This window comes from Rhinoraja longicauda, chromosome 6 (genome assembly GCF_053455715.1).
Source record: "Rhinoraja longicauda isolate Sanriku21f chromosome 6, sRhiLon1.1, whole genome shotgun sequence".
Lineage (NCBI taxonomy): Eukaryota > Metazoa > Chordata > Chondrichthyes > Rajiformes > Arhynchobatidae > Rhinoraja > Rhinoraja longicauda.
Window position 1 is genome coordinate 75,233,628 of NC_135958.1, and position 18,721 is coordinate 75,252,348.

The following is an 18,721-nucleotide window of genomic DNA, read 5'->3' on the forward strand; positions in this document are numbered from 1 at the left end:
CTTATCCCACCTTTGTCATTCCTTCTTCCTGCTCCTGCCAGATACAGAAACCTGAAATGGCGTACCGCCAGACTCAGGAGCAGCTTCTTCCTCTCTGCAATCAGGCTTCAGAACAGTCCTTCCACAAGTCAGGGTACTGTCTGATTCACTTCAACCCCATTGTGGACATTGGACTTTGATAAGAAACCAGTGTGCATATTCTGCACTCTACATCTTCCCCTTTGTATAACCTATTGTACTTGAGTTTGACTTGATTGACTTGTTTGTTCTGATGGTATAGCATGCAAAGTGAAGCTTTTCACTATTCCTCGGTATGTAGGACAATAATAATAGACCTAAATCTAAACACTGCTAGACTCCAGGATATTGAGGACTAGCAAAATTGACCCTACCCCAGGGAAACAGGGATAAATAGCAATTTATAGGAAGCAGGTGTAATCCAGCATGTTCCAGCCCATTCATTCAAAAAATAACCAGTCATATATACATTAATATTTAAAAATAGTTTATTTCTGGATATTTGTCCAAGGATAATAGCTTATTATTTTATTTCAATGCATTTACAAACAGCAATTTAAAGAAGATTATGCAGTGTTTCAAAAAGCAATTGACGATTTTGACAGAAGATTGAGTATGATAATAACCCAGGGATTTAATGACTGCTCCAACATTGCATCTGCTGTAAAGGTAAACACAATTATGAAGTCAGTATTTGAGTTTCAGGAGAAAATAAAACTCTGCTTTTCTGTAAAATCACAAAATCGTTATAATGCCTAAGGATGCTATACAGCTTGCCAAGTCCATACACAGTCAGTCCAGAAGCAACCAGTTTGTCCCATTTCCTCATGTTCTACAAATGCTCTACAAATTCTTTTGTTTTTAGTACCTGTCTAGTATCCCTTTATATGCTACGATGGAATATTTTCCCACTAATATCCTGGCAGTTCCTTTCAAACTTTTATCATTCACTCTTAAAAAAAAAAAGGCTTTCCACGTATCACTTTCAATTCTTTTGCAAATCACCATTTTATTCCCCCTATTTCTTAACCCAGCCACCTTCACCTAACGGGGACAAGGCAACAATTTCACTCTATTCTGTTGATACTTTATTTAAGTTAACACTTAAATCTGTTCCAGGAGGCACTTGCAATGAAATCTGTCCCACGTTCTGCATTTGCAGTTGATCCACATAACTAAAATTGGGTCATCCCAAGCACTAAATCTTTTCTACCCCCTGTTCATATTTGTATTTCTTTTCTTATGTGTGTTATAAAGAAATGGATACAGTACTCCAGTTGTGGTGTAACTGGTTGTTAATCAGACTTCCTTTATTCTTGCTGATGATCTTTGAGGTAAACTCTGGCCCAGCACACTTCAATTCATTTTGTGATTTGCAACTCAGACTCTTAAGTTAGGACCCCTTTGCATAGTAAAGCAACAAGAAAAAGGTGGCCAGGATTATACAATAAACCTCAATTTACATCAACCCACATTTTACAACAGATTAAAGAGATGCCCTCTCACCCTCCAAGTTTCTTCAGATTTTACAAAGGACTTTAAAATAAACGGGAGGTTTAGTTTTTATAATTTTATTTCAGAACTCTAACCTTCTAGGAATGGCTATGGTTTGTCTGTAGGGAGAGCTAAGTATCACCTCCATTTGCAAGGAGCCTTGATTCAGCTCTCTGAACACCAGGAATGCAGTGCTTTAACAGCATGATAGCACCGTACCATCCAAAAATAATGCTGGTAATGCAGCATAGGCCAGGCTACTTGTTGCCTAATACAAAGGCAGTATGGAAAACAATTATCTTTCATATTTTTAAGACTATTTTTAAAAACCATAATGCGAGATTAAGATTTTTTTTAAAGTGTGTTAATTACACATGATGTTATATTAACAACCCGAGTGGTGACTTATTCTTCTCTTGTTTCAGATGTTAAACATGTTTGGATTTTTCATCAAGCGTCCACTGATTAAAGAAGAAATGGTGGAGAAATTCGCAATTCTGGTTGACATGGGCCTCAGAGATTTAGACGATATCAAGTTAATATTTGATGCACACTTGCGTGAAACTGAAGAAAGGGGTGGTTTTCCTAACATTAACAAAAATATGCCACTCGTAGCTGGTGAGCTGAAATGGGCAATGGAAGTTAATGAGAGAATGGAAGTGACAATGAAGAATTTTAGATCCTTTGAACCTTCGTAAGTCTATAAATTACAATGCTAAGTGATGATAAAAGTGAATATTTCACTTGAACTGTATAGAGAAATAAGGTAACAGGGGCTGTATAATATTTTTCCTTCTTCTGAATAGTGTCAAATGAATGAATTTTCTAAAAAAAAAAGAGGTTGACCACCTTTAGTATAATATGTGTTTAAAAAAAAATGCACTCTGTTTACGCTGAAAAATTACTACATTTCACCTTGAGATAACTTATCTTGTTATGCTTTCTTTATTGTGGTTCACTCACTGAGTCCAGACTGAATTTGAAGACAGTATTTTCTGAATAATAAAGGATTACATGTGCTTGTGGTTACATGGGTTACAAGAGATACATGGGTTGTGAAGGCCTTAACAAGCCCCATTATATAACAGCTCCATTATATCCTGAATTCCCATGTTCAGAAAATTCCTGAACATTTTATGAAATCATATTGATTGTGTAAAATGAAAGGAACATAATACAAGATCTGCAACTTACTCATTCATACCACTTTGTTAAAGTTCTACAGTCCTCAAGATACAGGTGACGTCTTTTAATGGGATGGCTTAAGGGTTATGTTTTAAAAAAAAGTCCACATCATGATTTTCCATAACGAGAAACTGTTGTCTGATCATGCGAGGAGAGATGCATATTGAAAAAATCAATTGTGTTTATTTATTTACTTTTTCTAATAAATTCCATGAGAGTGAATATTATCCTGTATTTCAAATTTTTGGTTAGTGATTTGTGAATCCCGTTAGGGTGCAGTTCCGTAACATGGGTGTCAACCATATATGGCATTCAAAAAGCAAATCTGTAAGTTGTTCAGACGAAACACACAGAGGCAGATATATACCTGCCAATACCGATTGATACTTTAATCAGTGACACATCTATATTTACCAATAAAGTACTCTAGTTGCAGAATCATATAGCTCTGAAATGGGTCTTTTTGGCCAACCTTGTCCATGTCGATTGTGATGCTTATTTATGTAATCCTGTTTGCTTGATCCCTCTGCTCATTTCCTATCTAAGTACCTGTCCAAATGTATTTTAAATGGTATAATAATATCTGTCTCCACTACCTCCTCGGGCAGGTTGTTGCAAATATCAGGAATAAAGTATGGCAGTTAATTGAGAAGAATGGTAAAGCTGGATTGTAGTTTAGAGAAATGGTTAAGAAGGAATTTTATAGAGGTATTCAAAGCTTCAATTTTGAGCAATGAAAAGGTATTTCCAGTGGCAGAAGGTTTGTTAACCAGAGCGGTTAGATTGAGGATGATGGCACAAAGATCCAGAGGAGACATGTAGAAATACATTTTAATATAGCAAGTAGTTGTGATTTGAAATGTGTTGCCTGAAAGGGTAGTAGATTTAGATTTGGTAGTAACTTTCAGAACAACATTGGATTTACTCAAAGGTAAAATCAAATATCATGTTCCAGGAAATATAGAGGGGAATGGGAATAATTAAATAATTAAATAGATTCACCATAGAGCTGTCACAGGCCAAATCGAGCCTCTTTCTATGCTGTGTTATTCAACATTTTGTGTTCTTTTAAAGTATCTCTCTTGCCCCATTGTGTGTTTTTGCCATATCCTATAATAGAAAATATTTGCAGCATTTATCAATGCTAAACTTCTTTAATGTCGTAACCTCAGACATTTGAGTTCATACTTGGCATTAAATTTCATTTCCTTTGAAACAGTTATAGGTCAGATGATGAGGCGAAACTGCTTTTAAATAAATATGCAGAGATGAAATCCTTACTTGATAATTTTAGTGGGAAAGTTTACGATTTGTGGATTATAAAAGTAGACGAAGATTGCCAATTTAACTTGAATCAACCCCTTATTCTTCGTAGTGCAACGGGCCTTATTAGCGTGAGCTTTAGCAGAAAGGTGAGAAATCAGCCTTGAGTAACAATTTTCTACAATTGTGTAAAAGGATTAAAACTAATGTAAAGGTATTTTGTGGTAAAGTGACGAATATGGATCTCAAGAAATAACTTTTTTTGAGTCAATGAATTGTTTCATAATGCTAAAGTTGCCCTTTTAAAAAACACATCAACCACTTTGACAGGTTTGGTAATATCTTTCATATTTTTATTATAAAAATGAAATGTTGTGTATGGTGGACATTGAAATAAAACGTTGGAAGTGCTGATCATGCCATGACCAGTTTAAATACTATTTCCAGTATCTCATGTATTTGAACATGTTGTCATTGATTTCTGCAAGTGTCCTTTGACTGTCTGAAATAAGTTTTTAAATTGCACTAGGCCAATTTACACATTGGAATTTTGCATTTTATATAAACTGTTGCATGTTTTTTTGTCTATCTGAACCGGAGGTAAACGTCACAATTTTTTGACAATAACACTAAATGCTTTGCATTCAATACGATATCGAGGACATGGATAATCAGCAATCATAAAGCTAAATGGAATATTGTGACCTTTATCTGAATTAGGTTGGAAGACAAAGGGGAGAATTTCCAATGAACAACTATCCAGTTAGATTTTGAAGAATTGAATATACACACTTGTCACCAAGTTGTAAAACTGAACCAAACCTTGCTATCACATTTGCCCCCGAGGAGAGCTATGGATTTTGTATCTGTGCCATCATTAAAATCAATGAATCATCAGACTACCATCTCCTCAGACCATATCCGCCCTACACCTTCCAACGTTGCTGACTATTTCATGCTATAATCCCTCATCAAAGCCTTCTCTATCTCTATCCCTAACTTTAACTATAACAATGCCCTTCTGACTGCTGTCAGTTGTTCATCCTTCTGTCAATTTGATGTCTTAGAACTCAGCAACTTATGTCCTAACTTACATTAAACCTCATTCACCCAGCACCCCTATGCTTGCTGGCCTGCACATTTACTCAGAAATCAACAAGTCAGTTTAAATTCAAATTTCTGTTTTCCCTCCATTCTTCCTGTTTAGGGTAGAAGCCTAAATAATGCCACGAGACTGTAATCTACAAGAAAAGTAATAATGTTTTAATAAAAGGATAATTAATTATTGATTAGAAACATAGAAACATAGAAAATAGGTGCAGGAGTAGGCCATTTGGCCCTTCGAGCCTGCACCGCCATTCAATATGATCATGGCTGATCATCCAACTCAGTATCCCGTACCTGCCTACTCTCTATACCCCCTGATCCCTGTAGCCACAAGGGCCACATCTAACTCCCTCTTAAATATAGCCAATGAACTGGCCTCAACTACCTTCTGTGGCAGAGAATTCCACAGATTCACCACTCTCTGTGTGAAAAAAAACGTTCTCATCTCGGTCTTAAAAGACTTCCCCCTTATCCTTAAACTGTGACCCCTTGTTCTGGATTTCCCCAACATCGGAAACAATCTTCCTGCATCTAGCCTGTCCAACCCCTTAAGAATTTTGTAAGTGAATTTTGTAAGTTCATATTTTTATTGATAAAATGTCACAGTAATGCCTTTTGGATTTTTAAAAACATAATTTTGTTTATTTTGTATAGTTGGTTGCAGTTCTGCGAGAAGTCTATTATCTGAACATACAGGAGAGGGAAGACATACCAGAAAGTGGAACTGATGTCTTCTCAATGATTAAAACTTTCAGAAATTTTGTTGACAATTTGGACCTTATAGTTGGGTGGTACAACAAGGTGCATTTCAGATATTACTTTTATGTAAATGTTTTTCAAAAAATTCAAAGTAATTCAGATCTCTAATTTGACTAGTTCTCTCATATGACTGAAATCTTGCCCAACTTAATGTTATTTATTTGATAATTTTAAGTAATATTTGGGGATTTACATTGAAATGCTAATATTCAGATCATGTAAATGAAATATTCTTGCACTGTTGAAAAGAATTGGCAATTGGTTTATATTGCTTCAAGGTTATTTTGTAAAGTCAATGATGTGTATATTTGAAGATAGTCCAAAAATTATAATTGATTGCAGTTTAAATAGTGAGTTATCCATTTTGAATTTAGCACAGTTTATGAAAACAACCAAAGTGGGATTGTATTTATAGTCTTGATAACTGAGAAAATCTTGCATTAACAATTCTGTATTTATAATATCCTCGTCTTTCAGATAAAACTTACAATCCTTGATGTTGAACGTCCATTGATAACAAATGAATTGTCTGATATAGATTTTAAATTGGTTAAAGCTGAAATGCAATTGCATTGGAATGATCCAGGTATGTTTTCTACTAACATTGTAAGATGTATGTCTTTACATCTCATTATTATTGCAACCAGAAGCAATATTAAATACTGTTCCAAATGAAAATTATATTAGTTAATACTAATTTTAATACCAAACTAGTCACATAGCTGATGTATTGTTTAAATAAGACACAAAGTGCTGGATTAATTCATCGAGTCAGGCACCATTTCTGGAAAATAAGAAAATAACTGCAGATGCTGGTACAAATCGATTTATTCACAAAATGCTGGAGTGACTCAGCAGGTCAGGCAGCATCTCGGGAGAGAAGGAATGGGTGACGTTTCGGGTCGAGACCCTTCTTCAGACCCTTCTTCTGAAGAAGGGTCTCGACCCGAAACGTCACCCATTCCTTCTCTCCCGAGATGCTGCCTGACCATTTCTGGAGAACATTGATAAGTGACTTTTTGTGTTGGGACTCTCTTCACCCAACTTTCTTCCACCCACCCCCACGACAGTAATTCTAAAAAAGGTCCCCGATTCGAAACGTCACCTATTCATGTTCTCCAGAAATGCTTCCTGACCTGCTGAATTACCCCAACACTTGGTCTTTTTTTGTAAACCAGTATCTGCAGTTCCTTGAGTCTCTATGTATTCTGTATTTCAATTGAATATTGTTATATGGATCTCTGATATGTAACAAATTTAAAGTGCATTCAGCATCACAACAAGTAATGTGTATTTGAGAGACATTCAGCAGTGAAAGCTGTTGAAATTTGATGTATCTGAACCCATCTTTTGAATCTTTTTCTCTGTCCACCTAATAATCTGCCGCGATAGAGTTTGAAATTAAGTGCCTGATATAAGGCAATATTGATGGTATGGCCTGCATATTATAGCAGACTGAGAGGAAGCAGGATCTTAAAACCTTTGACACCATAAATCACTCCATTCTCCTCACCCGACTTGAAACCTCATTTAACATCACCGGCACAGCCCTATCCTGGATCAAATCTTACCTCTCCGACAGGCACCAGTTCATCTCCATTAACAGCTGTAAATTCCCCACCGCTCCCCTCCCCCAAGGTGTCCCCCAAGGCTCAGTCCTTGGCCCCCTCCTCTTCATCCTCTACCTGTTCCCCCTTGGTCAATTAATCTGCTGTCATGGTCTCAACTTCCACTGCTTCGCCGATGATATCCAGCTCCTCATCTCCACCAAGTCAATCTCCACCACCACACACTCTACACTGACAAACTGCATCACTGAAATAAAATCTTGGCTTCAATCAAATTTCCTCAAACTCAACTGCAACAAATCCGAAATCATCATAATTGGTCCAAAAACGCTCACCAAATCCACCCAAAACTTCATCCTCAATATTGATGGTCTCCCAGTATCCACCTCCCCTCACATCCGGAATCTTGGAATCATCTTTGATCAAACCCTCTCCTTCGACAAACACATCAAACACATCACCAAGACAGCCTTCTTCCACCTCAAAAACATCGCCCGTCTCCGTCCATCCCTCTCCTCCACAGCTGCAGAAACCCTCATCCACGCCTTCATCACCTCCCGTCTGGACTACTGCAACAGCCTCCTCTATGGCTCACCCTCAAAAATCATCAGTAAACTTCAATACAATCAAAACTCCGCTGCCCGTCTACTCACCCACTCCCCGATCCGTGACCATATCACCCCCGTCCTTTACAAGCTCCACTGGCTCCCCATCCCCCAGAGAATCCAGTACAAAATCCTCCTCATGACCTACAAAGCCCTCCATAACCTGGCCCCATCCTACCTGACTGACCTCCTCCACAGACACACTCCCACCTGCACCCTCCGCTCTGCTGCTGCCAACCTCCTGTCCCCCCCCATCCGGACCAAACTCAGATCCTGGGGGGACAGGGCTTTCTCCATCGCTGCTCCCACCTTCTGGAACTCACTACCCCAAACTGTCAGAGATTCCTCCTCACTCACCACATTCAAAACATCACTGAAGTCTCACCTGTTCAGCACTGCCTTCAACCACTGACCGTCACAATAGACAATAAACAATAGACAATAGGTGCAGGAGTAGGCCATTCAGCCCTTCGAGCCAGCACCGCCATTCAATACTCTCAATCAGTACCCCGTTCCTGCCTTCTCCCCATACCCCCTCACTCCACTATCCTTAAGAGCTCTATCCAGCTCTCTCTTGAAAGCATCCAACGAACTGGCCTCCACTGCCTTCTGAGGCAGAGAATTCCACACCTTCACCACCCTCTGACTGAAAAAGTTCTTCCTCATCTCCGTTCTAAATGGCCTACCCCTTATTCTTAAACTGTGGCCCCTTGTTCTGGACTCCCCCAACATTGGGAACATGTTATCTGCCTCTAATGTGTCCAATCCCCTAATTATCTTATATGTTTCAATAAGATCCCCCCTCATCCTTCTAAATTCCAGTGTATACAAGCCCAATCGCTCCAGCCTTTCAACATACGACAGTCCCGCCATTCCGGGAATTAACCTAGTGAACCTACGCTGCACGCCCTCCATAGCAAGAATATCCTTCCTCAAATTTGGAGACCAAAACTGCACACAGTACTCCAGGTGCGGTCTCACCAGGGCCCGGTACAACTGTAGAAGGACCTCTTTGCTCCTATACTCAACTCCTCTTGTTACGAAGGCCAACATTCCATTGGCTTTCTTCACTGCCTGCTGTACCTGCATGCTTCCTTTCATTGACTGATGCACTAGGACACCCAGATCTCGTTGAACTCCCCCTCCTCCTAACTTGACACCATTCAGATAATAATCTGCCTTTCTATTCTTACTTCCAAAGTGAATAACCTCACACTTATCTACATTAAACTGCATCTGCCATGTATCCGCCCACTCACACAACCTGTCCAAGTCACCCTGCAGCCTTATTGCATATTCCTCACAATTCACACTACCCCCCAACTTAGTATCATCTGCAAATTTGCTAATGGTACTTTTAATCCCTTCGTCTAAGTCATTAATGTATATCGTAAATAGCTGGGGTCCCAGCACCGAACCTTGCGGTACCCCACTGGTCACTGCCTGCCATTCCGAAAGGGACCCATTTATCCCCACTCTTTGCTTTACTTATTTATCTATTTATTTTCTTCTCTATGTTCTAGTAATCCCTGTAAAGCGTCTTTGAGTGTTTGAAAAGTGCTATATAAATGTAATGCATTATTATTATTATTATTATAAAAATGGTAATGCTGGGGAAGTTAGCATGGGAAGGATGCTGACCTTGGTTCGCTTAACCTTCCAAATTTGTTTGCAGAGACAGAGTTGAAGGTATTTTACCAGTGCTTTGAAATAGGAAAAGGTGGGGATGACTGCTGTTCTAACAATCTTTATTATTGGATGCAGTGTGGTACAGGAAATGGGACCCATCCTCTTGTATGGCAAATTCCTGTAGTGAAAGAATTGACAATGACTTGGAGTTCAGCCCCTGAAACTGGGCAGCCGCAAACATTGTCCAGGTTCTGCAGGTAGACTTCTCAGATTTTGGTTGGTGCTGATTATTGAGTGTTGTCACTGTAGGTTAAACAATATCCCATTAGTTCTGAAAATTAATTCTAATTCCACTGGAAGTTTCCTGGTGAATATCAACATTGGGTGAGAAAGATTGAGGTAGTTTTGTGTCAAGGATGTGTCTTCTTTGATCGTAGTCTTCACTGAGATTGGTTCTGTTGTAGATGCATTTGTTGGTATTAGGTGTAAATCTTGTCATTGAGCAACTGTAAGATGGAGATGAATTTCTTTGGACTGTTAAATTTGAGGAGTATGTTCACCAGTCGCTCTCAATTGATGGAGTCCAAGGCATTAGTGAGGAAAAATAAAACAACTTGTCCTGGTGTCTCCCAAATAACATTACAGTTTCTTCCTCCATTATCTCATCTGGCAACTATTCTTAGTGCAATTGAAAGCATTCCCTTTATCCATGTATTTCATGTAAAGCTCAATAATGTCATCCCTTAGCTCCTACAAAAAAAGAAGTCTCGGTCTATCCAACCTCTCCCTACAACCCAAGTTCATAAGTCTAGTTAACATCCTGGTGAATCTCTTTTGCACCTTTTCCAACTTAATGATATTCTTCCTATAGTTGGTGACCAGAACTGTGCAGAGTACCCCATGTGTGGTCTTGCCAACGACTTTTACAACTGCATCATAATGTCCCAATGTTTGTACTCAATACCCTTCCCAATGAGGGCACGCATGCAAATCCTATGCCATTTCCCTGTCCACCTGAATCACCACTTTAAATGCTTTGGCAAATTATATTTTGACTCACAATTGCAATTCTTAAAGTTGGGATCCAATTTGTGTTGGGTGTTCTGCCATGCCAAAAAATCTTATAATCAATATTTCTAACCATGTAATGAAAATTATTTCTTCGTGCACCTGTTTCTTGTTAGGTGTTTGGGAATATATTCAAGAGATGAGAAATATATTATATGATCTTGAGCGCAGAATGCAGAAATGCAAAGACAATGTAGAAATGATGCGCCTCATGATGTTGGTGAGTATCTGCAAAGAGTATGATTTTTGAAAATAAGATCTTGAATTTGTGTTTATGTTTGGTCCAGTTTGAGAGAGTGTTTTTCTATATGTTTTTAATACTTGGCAAAATCAAGTCAGCAAATCAAAATTGAAAATTATTGGCATAATTTGTGTAAGTTTTAGGAGAGGACCTCTGAATAAGTCACATGAGGCCTAGTTGTCATTCTTAACCCGCTCTGCTTCAAGAGAGAATATTTTCCAGTAAATTAAAATGTGTTATGGAGTTTTCACCAAAAGATATTAAATATTTTAAATGTATACTTTATGACTATGAAATATACATCCAATATTAAAAATAAAATAAAAGAGAAATATAAAAAACGGGGTTAAAATGTAGATGTGGATGTTTAAGATTTCAAATACTCATTGTGGTAAATTGAGCTACATTTTTAATGATTCTGGCCATCGATGCTCTTCTTTGTGGATATTGATGATGAGAGACAGAATACTCTATATCTGCACTGGTTTCAAGAATATTCAATAATGTGTTAAAATATGTATTTGCTTTATCCACGGCCGGTCATGTCTTATGAACGTTTGAGATTTTTGAGGGAGTGATAAAGGTGATCAACGAGGATAGGGCAGTGGAGTTGTCAACATGAATTTTAGTAAAGCATTTTGATAAAGTCCCTGATGGTAGGTTGATCCAGAAGATACATTAATCCACAGTAACCTGGTAGTTTGGATTCATAGCTGGTTTACTCATAGAATACTGAAGGTGTGGTGGAAGGGTGTTATTCAGGCTAGAGGTCTGTGATCAGTGGTGTTCTGTAGAGATCTGTGCTGGAACCTAAATGTGGATAGGTTGATTAGTAGGTTTACTGACACCACCAAAATGGCCATCAAAGGGTGCCACATGATATAGATCAATTGCAGATACAGGTGGAAAATGACAAATGGATTTTAATCAGAGCAAATTAAGGGGAAAGTATATAGCAAATGGCAAGACACTTAACAGCATTGATGTACAAAAGGATCATGCCGTTCAAGTCCATAGCTCCCTGAAAGTGGTTAATAGGGTGGTAAAGAAGGTTTTACCACTCTACCAATGTTGCCACTTTCATAGAGCAATTAACTACCATTAACTGTACACTTTTCCCTTATATTCGACCTCCCAAAGTGCAACATTTTACATTTGCTTATCTTCATTGGTCGGGGTATTGAGTATTAGAGTCAGTAAAACACGTTGCCTTATATATATTTAGGTCACATCATTGCGTGCGGTTCTGGTCAGCCTATTACAGGAAGGGAGAGGATGCAGAAGATGTTTACTAGAATTCTGCCTGGATTAGAAGTGGGTATTAGCTATAAGGAAATGTGAGATAAACTTGGATTGTTTTATCTGGAAGATGAGAGGTAGAAGGAAGACCTGACAGAAGTATATACAATTATGAGACATGTAGACAGTCAGAACCTTGTCCCAAGGATGAAAATGCCAAAGAATAGAGGCCATAGCTTTAAGGTTAGATGGGGAAAGGAGATGTGCAGGGCGCAGTAGAAACTAAAGATACTAGAGGAACAAGATTGCCTACTCCATTGAAATCACCTATGCTGAAGTGTAGTACGCAAAGGAGCGTAACGCCCGCCATTTTAGTAGGCAAAACCCGCCGTTCGCTATGTCTCTTGCAGTGTAATCAGTGTTGTGGGGAACAGTATGTGTGACAATACCATTAAAATGCAGAATATATCTCATCTATCAATTCACAGATTTTTGTTATTTTTCTTTTAAAATGTTTCTGCAAGTTTCTGCCTACTAAAATGGCGCCGTGACATACTACAGTTTTTAGGGTCGAGTGGTCTATCTTGCTCCTCTAGCATCTTTGGTAGAAAATGTATTTTGGTAAAATAAATGTATTATTATTATTAAACAGAAACAGGGCATTTGGAACCTCATACTCACTCCATTCAGTAAGTTTTGGACTGCTCTTTTATTTCGGAGCCACTTTATTGGACCAACCTTGTATCTCTGGTTTCCCTTTAAGACCTCACTTTTTAGAGTTGACAAATTCATACATTTCCCAATTTTCTGCATTGTGTATTTGGCATTAAAGTTTGATTGTTTTAATTAATTGACCAATTCAGTTCAGTTAGTTTATTGGCATATATACTGAGATATAGTGAAAATCTTTTGTTGCTTGCTAATCAGTCAGCAGAAAGACAATTCAATTAGTGCTAACCATATAAATGTTTGGAATTCTTGGAATGGCAGCTACATCATATTGGTTCAATTCGAATAATTATTTTTATGACATATAGGAATGGTCAGCAAACCCCTTGTTTGAAAGAGGAGGCAATAAAAAAGATTCATACTTGGATCTTGATGCCCGACCACAAATGTTAAACAAAAGATATGGTATTGTTCGTGAAGATGGAGAAAAGCTTCATGGATTATTAGAGGTAAAATAAAAAGTGTTCATTGTTTAAATGTTCTCATTGTAAATTGCTACCAATTATCATATCATATCATATATATACAGCCGGAAACAGGCCTTTTCGGCCCTCCAAGTCCGTGCCGCCCAGCGATCCCCGTACATTAACACTATCCTACACCCACGAGGGACAATTTTTACATTTACCCAGCCAATTAACCTACATACCTGTACGTCTTTGTACACTAACAATTACTGTGTTAGTTCCAGAAAACTCAGGACTTCAACTGGCCCAGATGTATTAGAATTGTCAAATCTAGAAGTAAAACCACACGGATAAGGAATTAGCTGAAGCAAGAACAGAATTGTGCAGGGTTGCAGAGATAGAAATAGGCATGCTGCTAATGGTATGATATCTGTGCAGTTATTTGCTATTACCTTTGGTCAGCAATATCTGCTCGCCTTCTCAATGTGGTGGTTCAGAGTAATATTGTCTGAAAGCACCAGGAACATTAACACAATTATGCCAATACTACCTATCTCTACATCACCAGTGTCTACAACATTACCTTCACCCTAAATTGTCAGACTATTTGTCTGATATTCAGTACTAGAGGAGCAGCAATATCCTCCAATTAAATAATAGGAAGAGTGAAGGTATTTAATTTCTCTTGCAAAATCTGTTGTCTAGTCACTGACTATAAACTTTCGGAAATTGATTTAAAGTATTCATAACTGTACACTCATCACTCAACTCAAAATGTGCTTTGCACACGGACAGTCATCATTAAGATGGACTTTTTTCCACAAAGCAGCATTGTAGCACTCCAATTTGCTATCAGGTCATCCATGCCTTTGTGTCCTCTAGACTTGTCTATTCCAACACAATCCTGGCCAATCTTTCTCAGTGCACCTTCCAAAAACTTGTTAACCCACATTCTAACTTGGGAAGAGATGTTATGGTGCAGCATTTTGCAAGTGCATAACTTCCTCTGAAATCCTCTTTCTTATCCTTCTTTTGCTTTTGCCAACCATTATCTGGTGGAAGAATTTATTTTTGTTGAAGATAGACACAAAATGCTGGAGTAACTCATCAGGACTGGCAGCATCTCTGGAAAGAAGGAATGGATGACCTTTCGGTTTGCACCCTTTTTGTTGTAGGTTTTCAGGATTGGGCTGAGCCTCCTTATTAGTTGGATTGGGCAAAATGCAGAAAGTAGTTTAAAGCTATTGCACCTGTTTGAAGTCTAAAACAGTGTTCCTCTAAACTGCTGGACGAAACTGAATCTCATCTTGAGAAGTCTGATGAGACTCTTCACTTCTGACCTGAATGTATTGTAGTTTTTATTGTATTGTTACTTAGTTGTCAGAAACTTTGTGGTACAATGACTAAAGACTTATGGCAAGGTGGAAGAATTAAAAATGTCATGTTCTTCTCGTGATCAACAAGCTCTAAAGAAAAGTTGGGATTTTAGAGAAGCTGGTATCATAGAATTGTATAAAGAGTCAACGAATCATACAGCATAGAAATAGGCCTAACAGTTAACTGAATTTGTCATTAGACACTCATTTACACTGATTCCATTTTCTTATTCTCCACAAATTCCAATCAACTTCCCCCCAGATTTCACCGCTCACCGACAAACAAGAGGCAGTTTACAGTGGCCAATGTACTGGCACATTTTTGAGATGTGGGAGCAAACCCATGAAGTTATTCAAAGGAAACCCAGGAAGTCATAGGGAAAATGTGCAGACTTCACATGGATAGCACATTTCCATACTTTCAAATGCAATATTTGATATTTTAGTCACTAAATTCAGGCATTCAGAGAACCATAGAAAAACACCCTATGCCTTCATTTTCCACAATCCAGATAATGGTTCCTCAGAAAAATCAACATTGAGTAATTATATATACTACAACATTTTGCTTTATTTTCCCCCTTTGCAGGAAAACAGAATTCTTTTTAATGTGGATGAAAAATCTTCAAGCTGGGAGAAATATGTGAATTATGTAGATAAGATGGTTGTAGAAGGCTTCCATGCAGTGGTCTTGAAGTCCCTCCGATTTCTTCTCAGCAACATGGAAACTGAGGTTCGTAGTACTCAAGCTTATATATATGAATGAAAATAGTTGTATACACAATACAGAAAATTCAAGAACAGAAAAATCTTGAATAACATTTAAAATGTTTTCCCCTTCTTGATCAACATCAGTAGCACTTAGAGATGACATACCTTAACTGTGATACCCAGTGCAATATAATACAATACAATACAATATATCTTTATTGTCACTGTACAGGAGTACAACGAGATTGGTAATGCGACTTCCATTCGATGCAATAAATTAATTAGCTAATCAACAGAAATTTAGACAACCCAGAGAAACAAAATTAGAAACAGTTAAAACAGTATAAAGTGCAAATAGGTCTGTGCCGGGTCAGCAGGACTGGTTCAGAGTAGCTATGGCCCTGGGATGAAGCTGTTCCTAAGTCTGGAGGTGCGGGCGTAGAAGGCCTTGTAGCGTCTGCCAGATGGTAGAAGTTCGAACAAACTATTGCAAGGGTGTGAGGAGTCTTTATGAATGCTGGTGGCTTTCCTGAGACATCGTGTATTGTAGATGCCCTCCAAGGCTGGTAGCTGTGTCCTAATAATCCTCTGAGCTCTGTAGACTACCCTCTGAAAAGCTCTCCTCTCTGCCTCCGTGCAGCTGAGATACCACACAGAGATGCCATGCGTTAGGATGCTCTCTGCAGTGCAGCGGTAGAAGGTTGTCAGCAGCAGTGTTTAAATATATGGATTGCATTTTCTTGATTAGTACAGGTGTCAGAGATTACGGGGAGAAGGCATGAGAATGGGGTTAGGAGGGAGAGATAGATCAGCCATAATCGAGTGGCGTAGTAGGCTTGATGGGCCGAATGACCTAATTCTACTGTGTAGGAAAGAACTGCAGATGTTAGTTTAAATTGAAGGTAGACACAAATGCTGGATTAACTCAGCGGTTCAGGCAGCATCTCTGGAGAGAAGGAATGGGTATTCAGACCCATCAGTCTGAAGAAGGGTCTCGACCTGAAACGTCACCCATTCCTTCTCTATGCTGCCTGTCCCGCTGAGTTATTCTGGCAATTTGTGTCTACCTTCGGTCTAATCCTACTCCTTTTCCTTCTGACTTTGCATAGTATAATAATCTATGGTAGTTCAAAGTTCCCAATTTCCAGAAAGGACCCCAGAAAATGGAAAATGCCATTGTAATATGACTTGAGTGAGGTTTTAGAGGTGGCATGAATTACATACATATTCAATGGTGTGAGCATGTTCAGCATACATGCACATAGATTCAGACAAACTTCAGACAAACTTACAAACCTCTATACAAATACAATTTTATCTGAGAAAATTGTATTTTAAACCTTTGGAAGTAAACATTTTTCCAGCAGAAGCTCAGATACAAGAATTAATAACAGGGAACAAGCAAGTTCCTTGTAGTTGGAAAGCTACCAGAAGGTATTCTGACGGAAAGGATATATAGACAATAGACAATAGACAATAGGTGCAGGAGTAGGCCATTCCTTCGAGCCAGCACCGCCATTCAATGCGATCATGGCTGATCACTCTCAATCAGTACCCCGTTCCTGCCTTCTCCCCATACCCCCTCACTCCGCTATCCTTAAGAGCTCTATCCAGCTCTCTCTTGAAAGCATCCAACGAACTGGCCTCCACTGCCTTCTGAGGCAGAGAATTCCACACCTTCACCACTCTCTGACTGAAAAAGTTCTTCCTCATCTCCGTTCTAAATGGCCTACCCCTTATTCTTAAACTGTGGCCCCTTGTTCTGGACTCCCCAACATTGGGAACATGTTTCCTGCCTCTAATGTGTCCAATCCCCTAATTATCTTATATGTTTCAATAAGATCCCCCCTCATCCTTCTAAATTCCAGTGTATACAAGCCCAATCGCTCCAGCCTTTCAACATACGATAGTCCCGCCATTCCGGGAATTAACCTAGTGAACCTACGCTGCAGGCCCTCCATAGCAAGAATATCCTTCCTCAAATTTGGAGACCAAAACTGCACACTGTACTCCAGGTGCGGTCTCACCAGGGCCCGGTACAACTGTAGAAGGACCTCTTTGCTCCTATACTCAACTCCTCTTGTTACGAAGGCCAACATTCCATTGGCTTTTTTCACTGCCTGCTGTACCTGCATGCTTCCTTTCATTGACTGATGCACTAGGACACCCAGATCTCGTTGAACTCCCCCTCCTCCTAACTTGACACCATTCAGATAATAATCTGCCTTTCTATTCTTACTTCCAAAGTGAATAACCTCACACTTATCTACATTAAACTGCATCTGCCATGTATCCGCCCACTCACACAACCTGTCCAAGTCACCCTGCAGCCTTATTGCATCTTCCTCACAATTTACACTACCCCCCAGCTTAGTATCATCTGCAAATTTGCTAATGGTACTTTTAATCCCTTCGTCTAAGTCATTAATGTATATTACAGGCATTTGGATGAACAAAGGCTGATTAGGGATAGGCAGCATGGTTTTGTACGTGGGCGGTCGTGTCTTACAAATCAGATTGAGTTTTTTGAAGACGTGACCAGAAAGGTCGATAAAGGCAGAGCTGTAGATGTGTATACGTGGATTTCAGTAAGGTTTTCAACGTTTCCACATGGTAGGCTGCTCTGAAAGGTTAGGTCGCATGGAATCCAAGGAAAGATCGCTGAATGGATAGAAAATTGGCTTCATGGAAGGAAGCATAGGGTGATGGTGTAAGGTTGCTTCTTGGACTGGAGGCCTGTGACTAGTGGTGTGCCTCAGGGTTCAGTGCTGGGTCCATTATTGTTTGTCATGTACATCAATGATTTGGATGAGAACATAGATGGCAAGATTAGCAAGATTGCTGTTCATACAAAAGTGGGTGGTTTTACAGATAGTGAAGATGGTTATGAAAAATTGCAGCAGGATCTTGATCAATTGGCTAGGTGGGCTGAGAAATGGTTGATGGCATTTAAACAGAGAAATGTGAGGTGTTGCATTTTGGGAAGTCTAATATGGGCAAGACCTTCATAGTGAATGGTAAGCCTCTGGGAAGTGTTGTAGAGCAAAGGTATCTAGGAGTGCAGGTGTATGGTTCCTTGAAGGTAGAGTCGCAGTTAGATAAGATGGTCAAAAAGGCTTTTGGCACATTGGCCTTTATCAGTCAAGAGTATTGTGTATAGAAGTTGGGAAGTCATGTTGCAGTTGTATAAGACGCTGGTGGGTCCACGTTTAGTATTGTGTTCAGTTCTGGGCATCATGCAATAAGAAAGGTGTTGTCAAGCTGGAAAGGGTATAGAGAAGATTTACGAGTTTGTTGCCAGGACTAGAGGGTCTGAGTTACG

The 18,721-nt window shown here is 39.0% G+C and overlaps 1 protein-coding gene across 1 annotated transcript in view; it reads left to right on the top strand.

Annotated features, from left to right (window-relative positions):
• The first annotated feature begins 2,119 nt into the window (after nucleotides 1–2,119).
• The window catches only part of LOC144594604 (dynein axonemal heavy chain 17-like), a 119,060-nt gene continuing 102,458 nt past the window's right edge, over nucleotides 2,120–18,721 (top strand). The window contains exons 1-7 of the mRNA XM_078401359.1: nucleotides 2,120–2,206; nucleotides 3,917–4,109; nucleotides 5,722–5,868; nucleotides 6,304–6,412; nucleotides 10,813–10,916; nucleotides 13,214–13,354; nucleotides 15,278–15,421. Of these exons, the coding sequence (XP_078257485.1) occupies nucleotides 2,148–2,206; nucleotides 3,917–4,109; nucleotides 5,722–5,868; nucleotides 6,304–6,412; nucleotides 10,813–10,916; nucleotides 13,214–13,354; nucleotides 15,278–15,421 (897 nt within the window). The 5' untranslated portion in view covers nucleotides 2,120–2,147. The remainder of the gene's footprint in view (nucleotides 2,207–3,916; nucleotides 4,110–5,721; nucleotides 5,869–6,303; nucleotides 6,413–10,812; nucleotides 10,917–13,213; nucleotides 13,355–15,277; nucleotides 15,422–18,721) is intronic.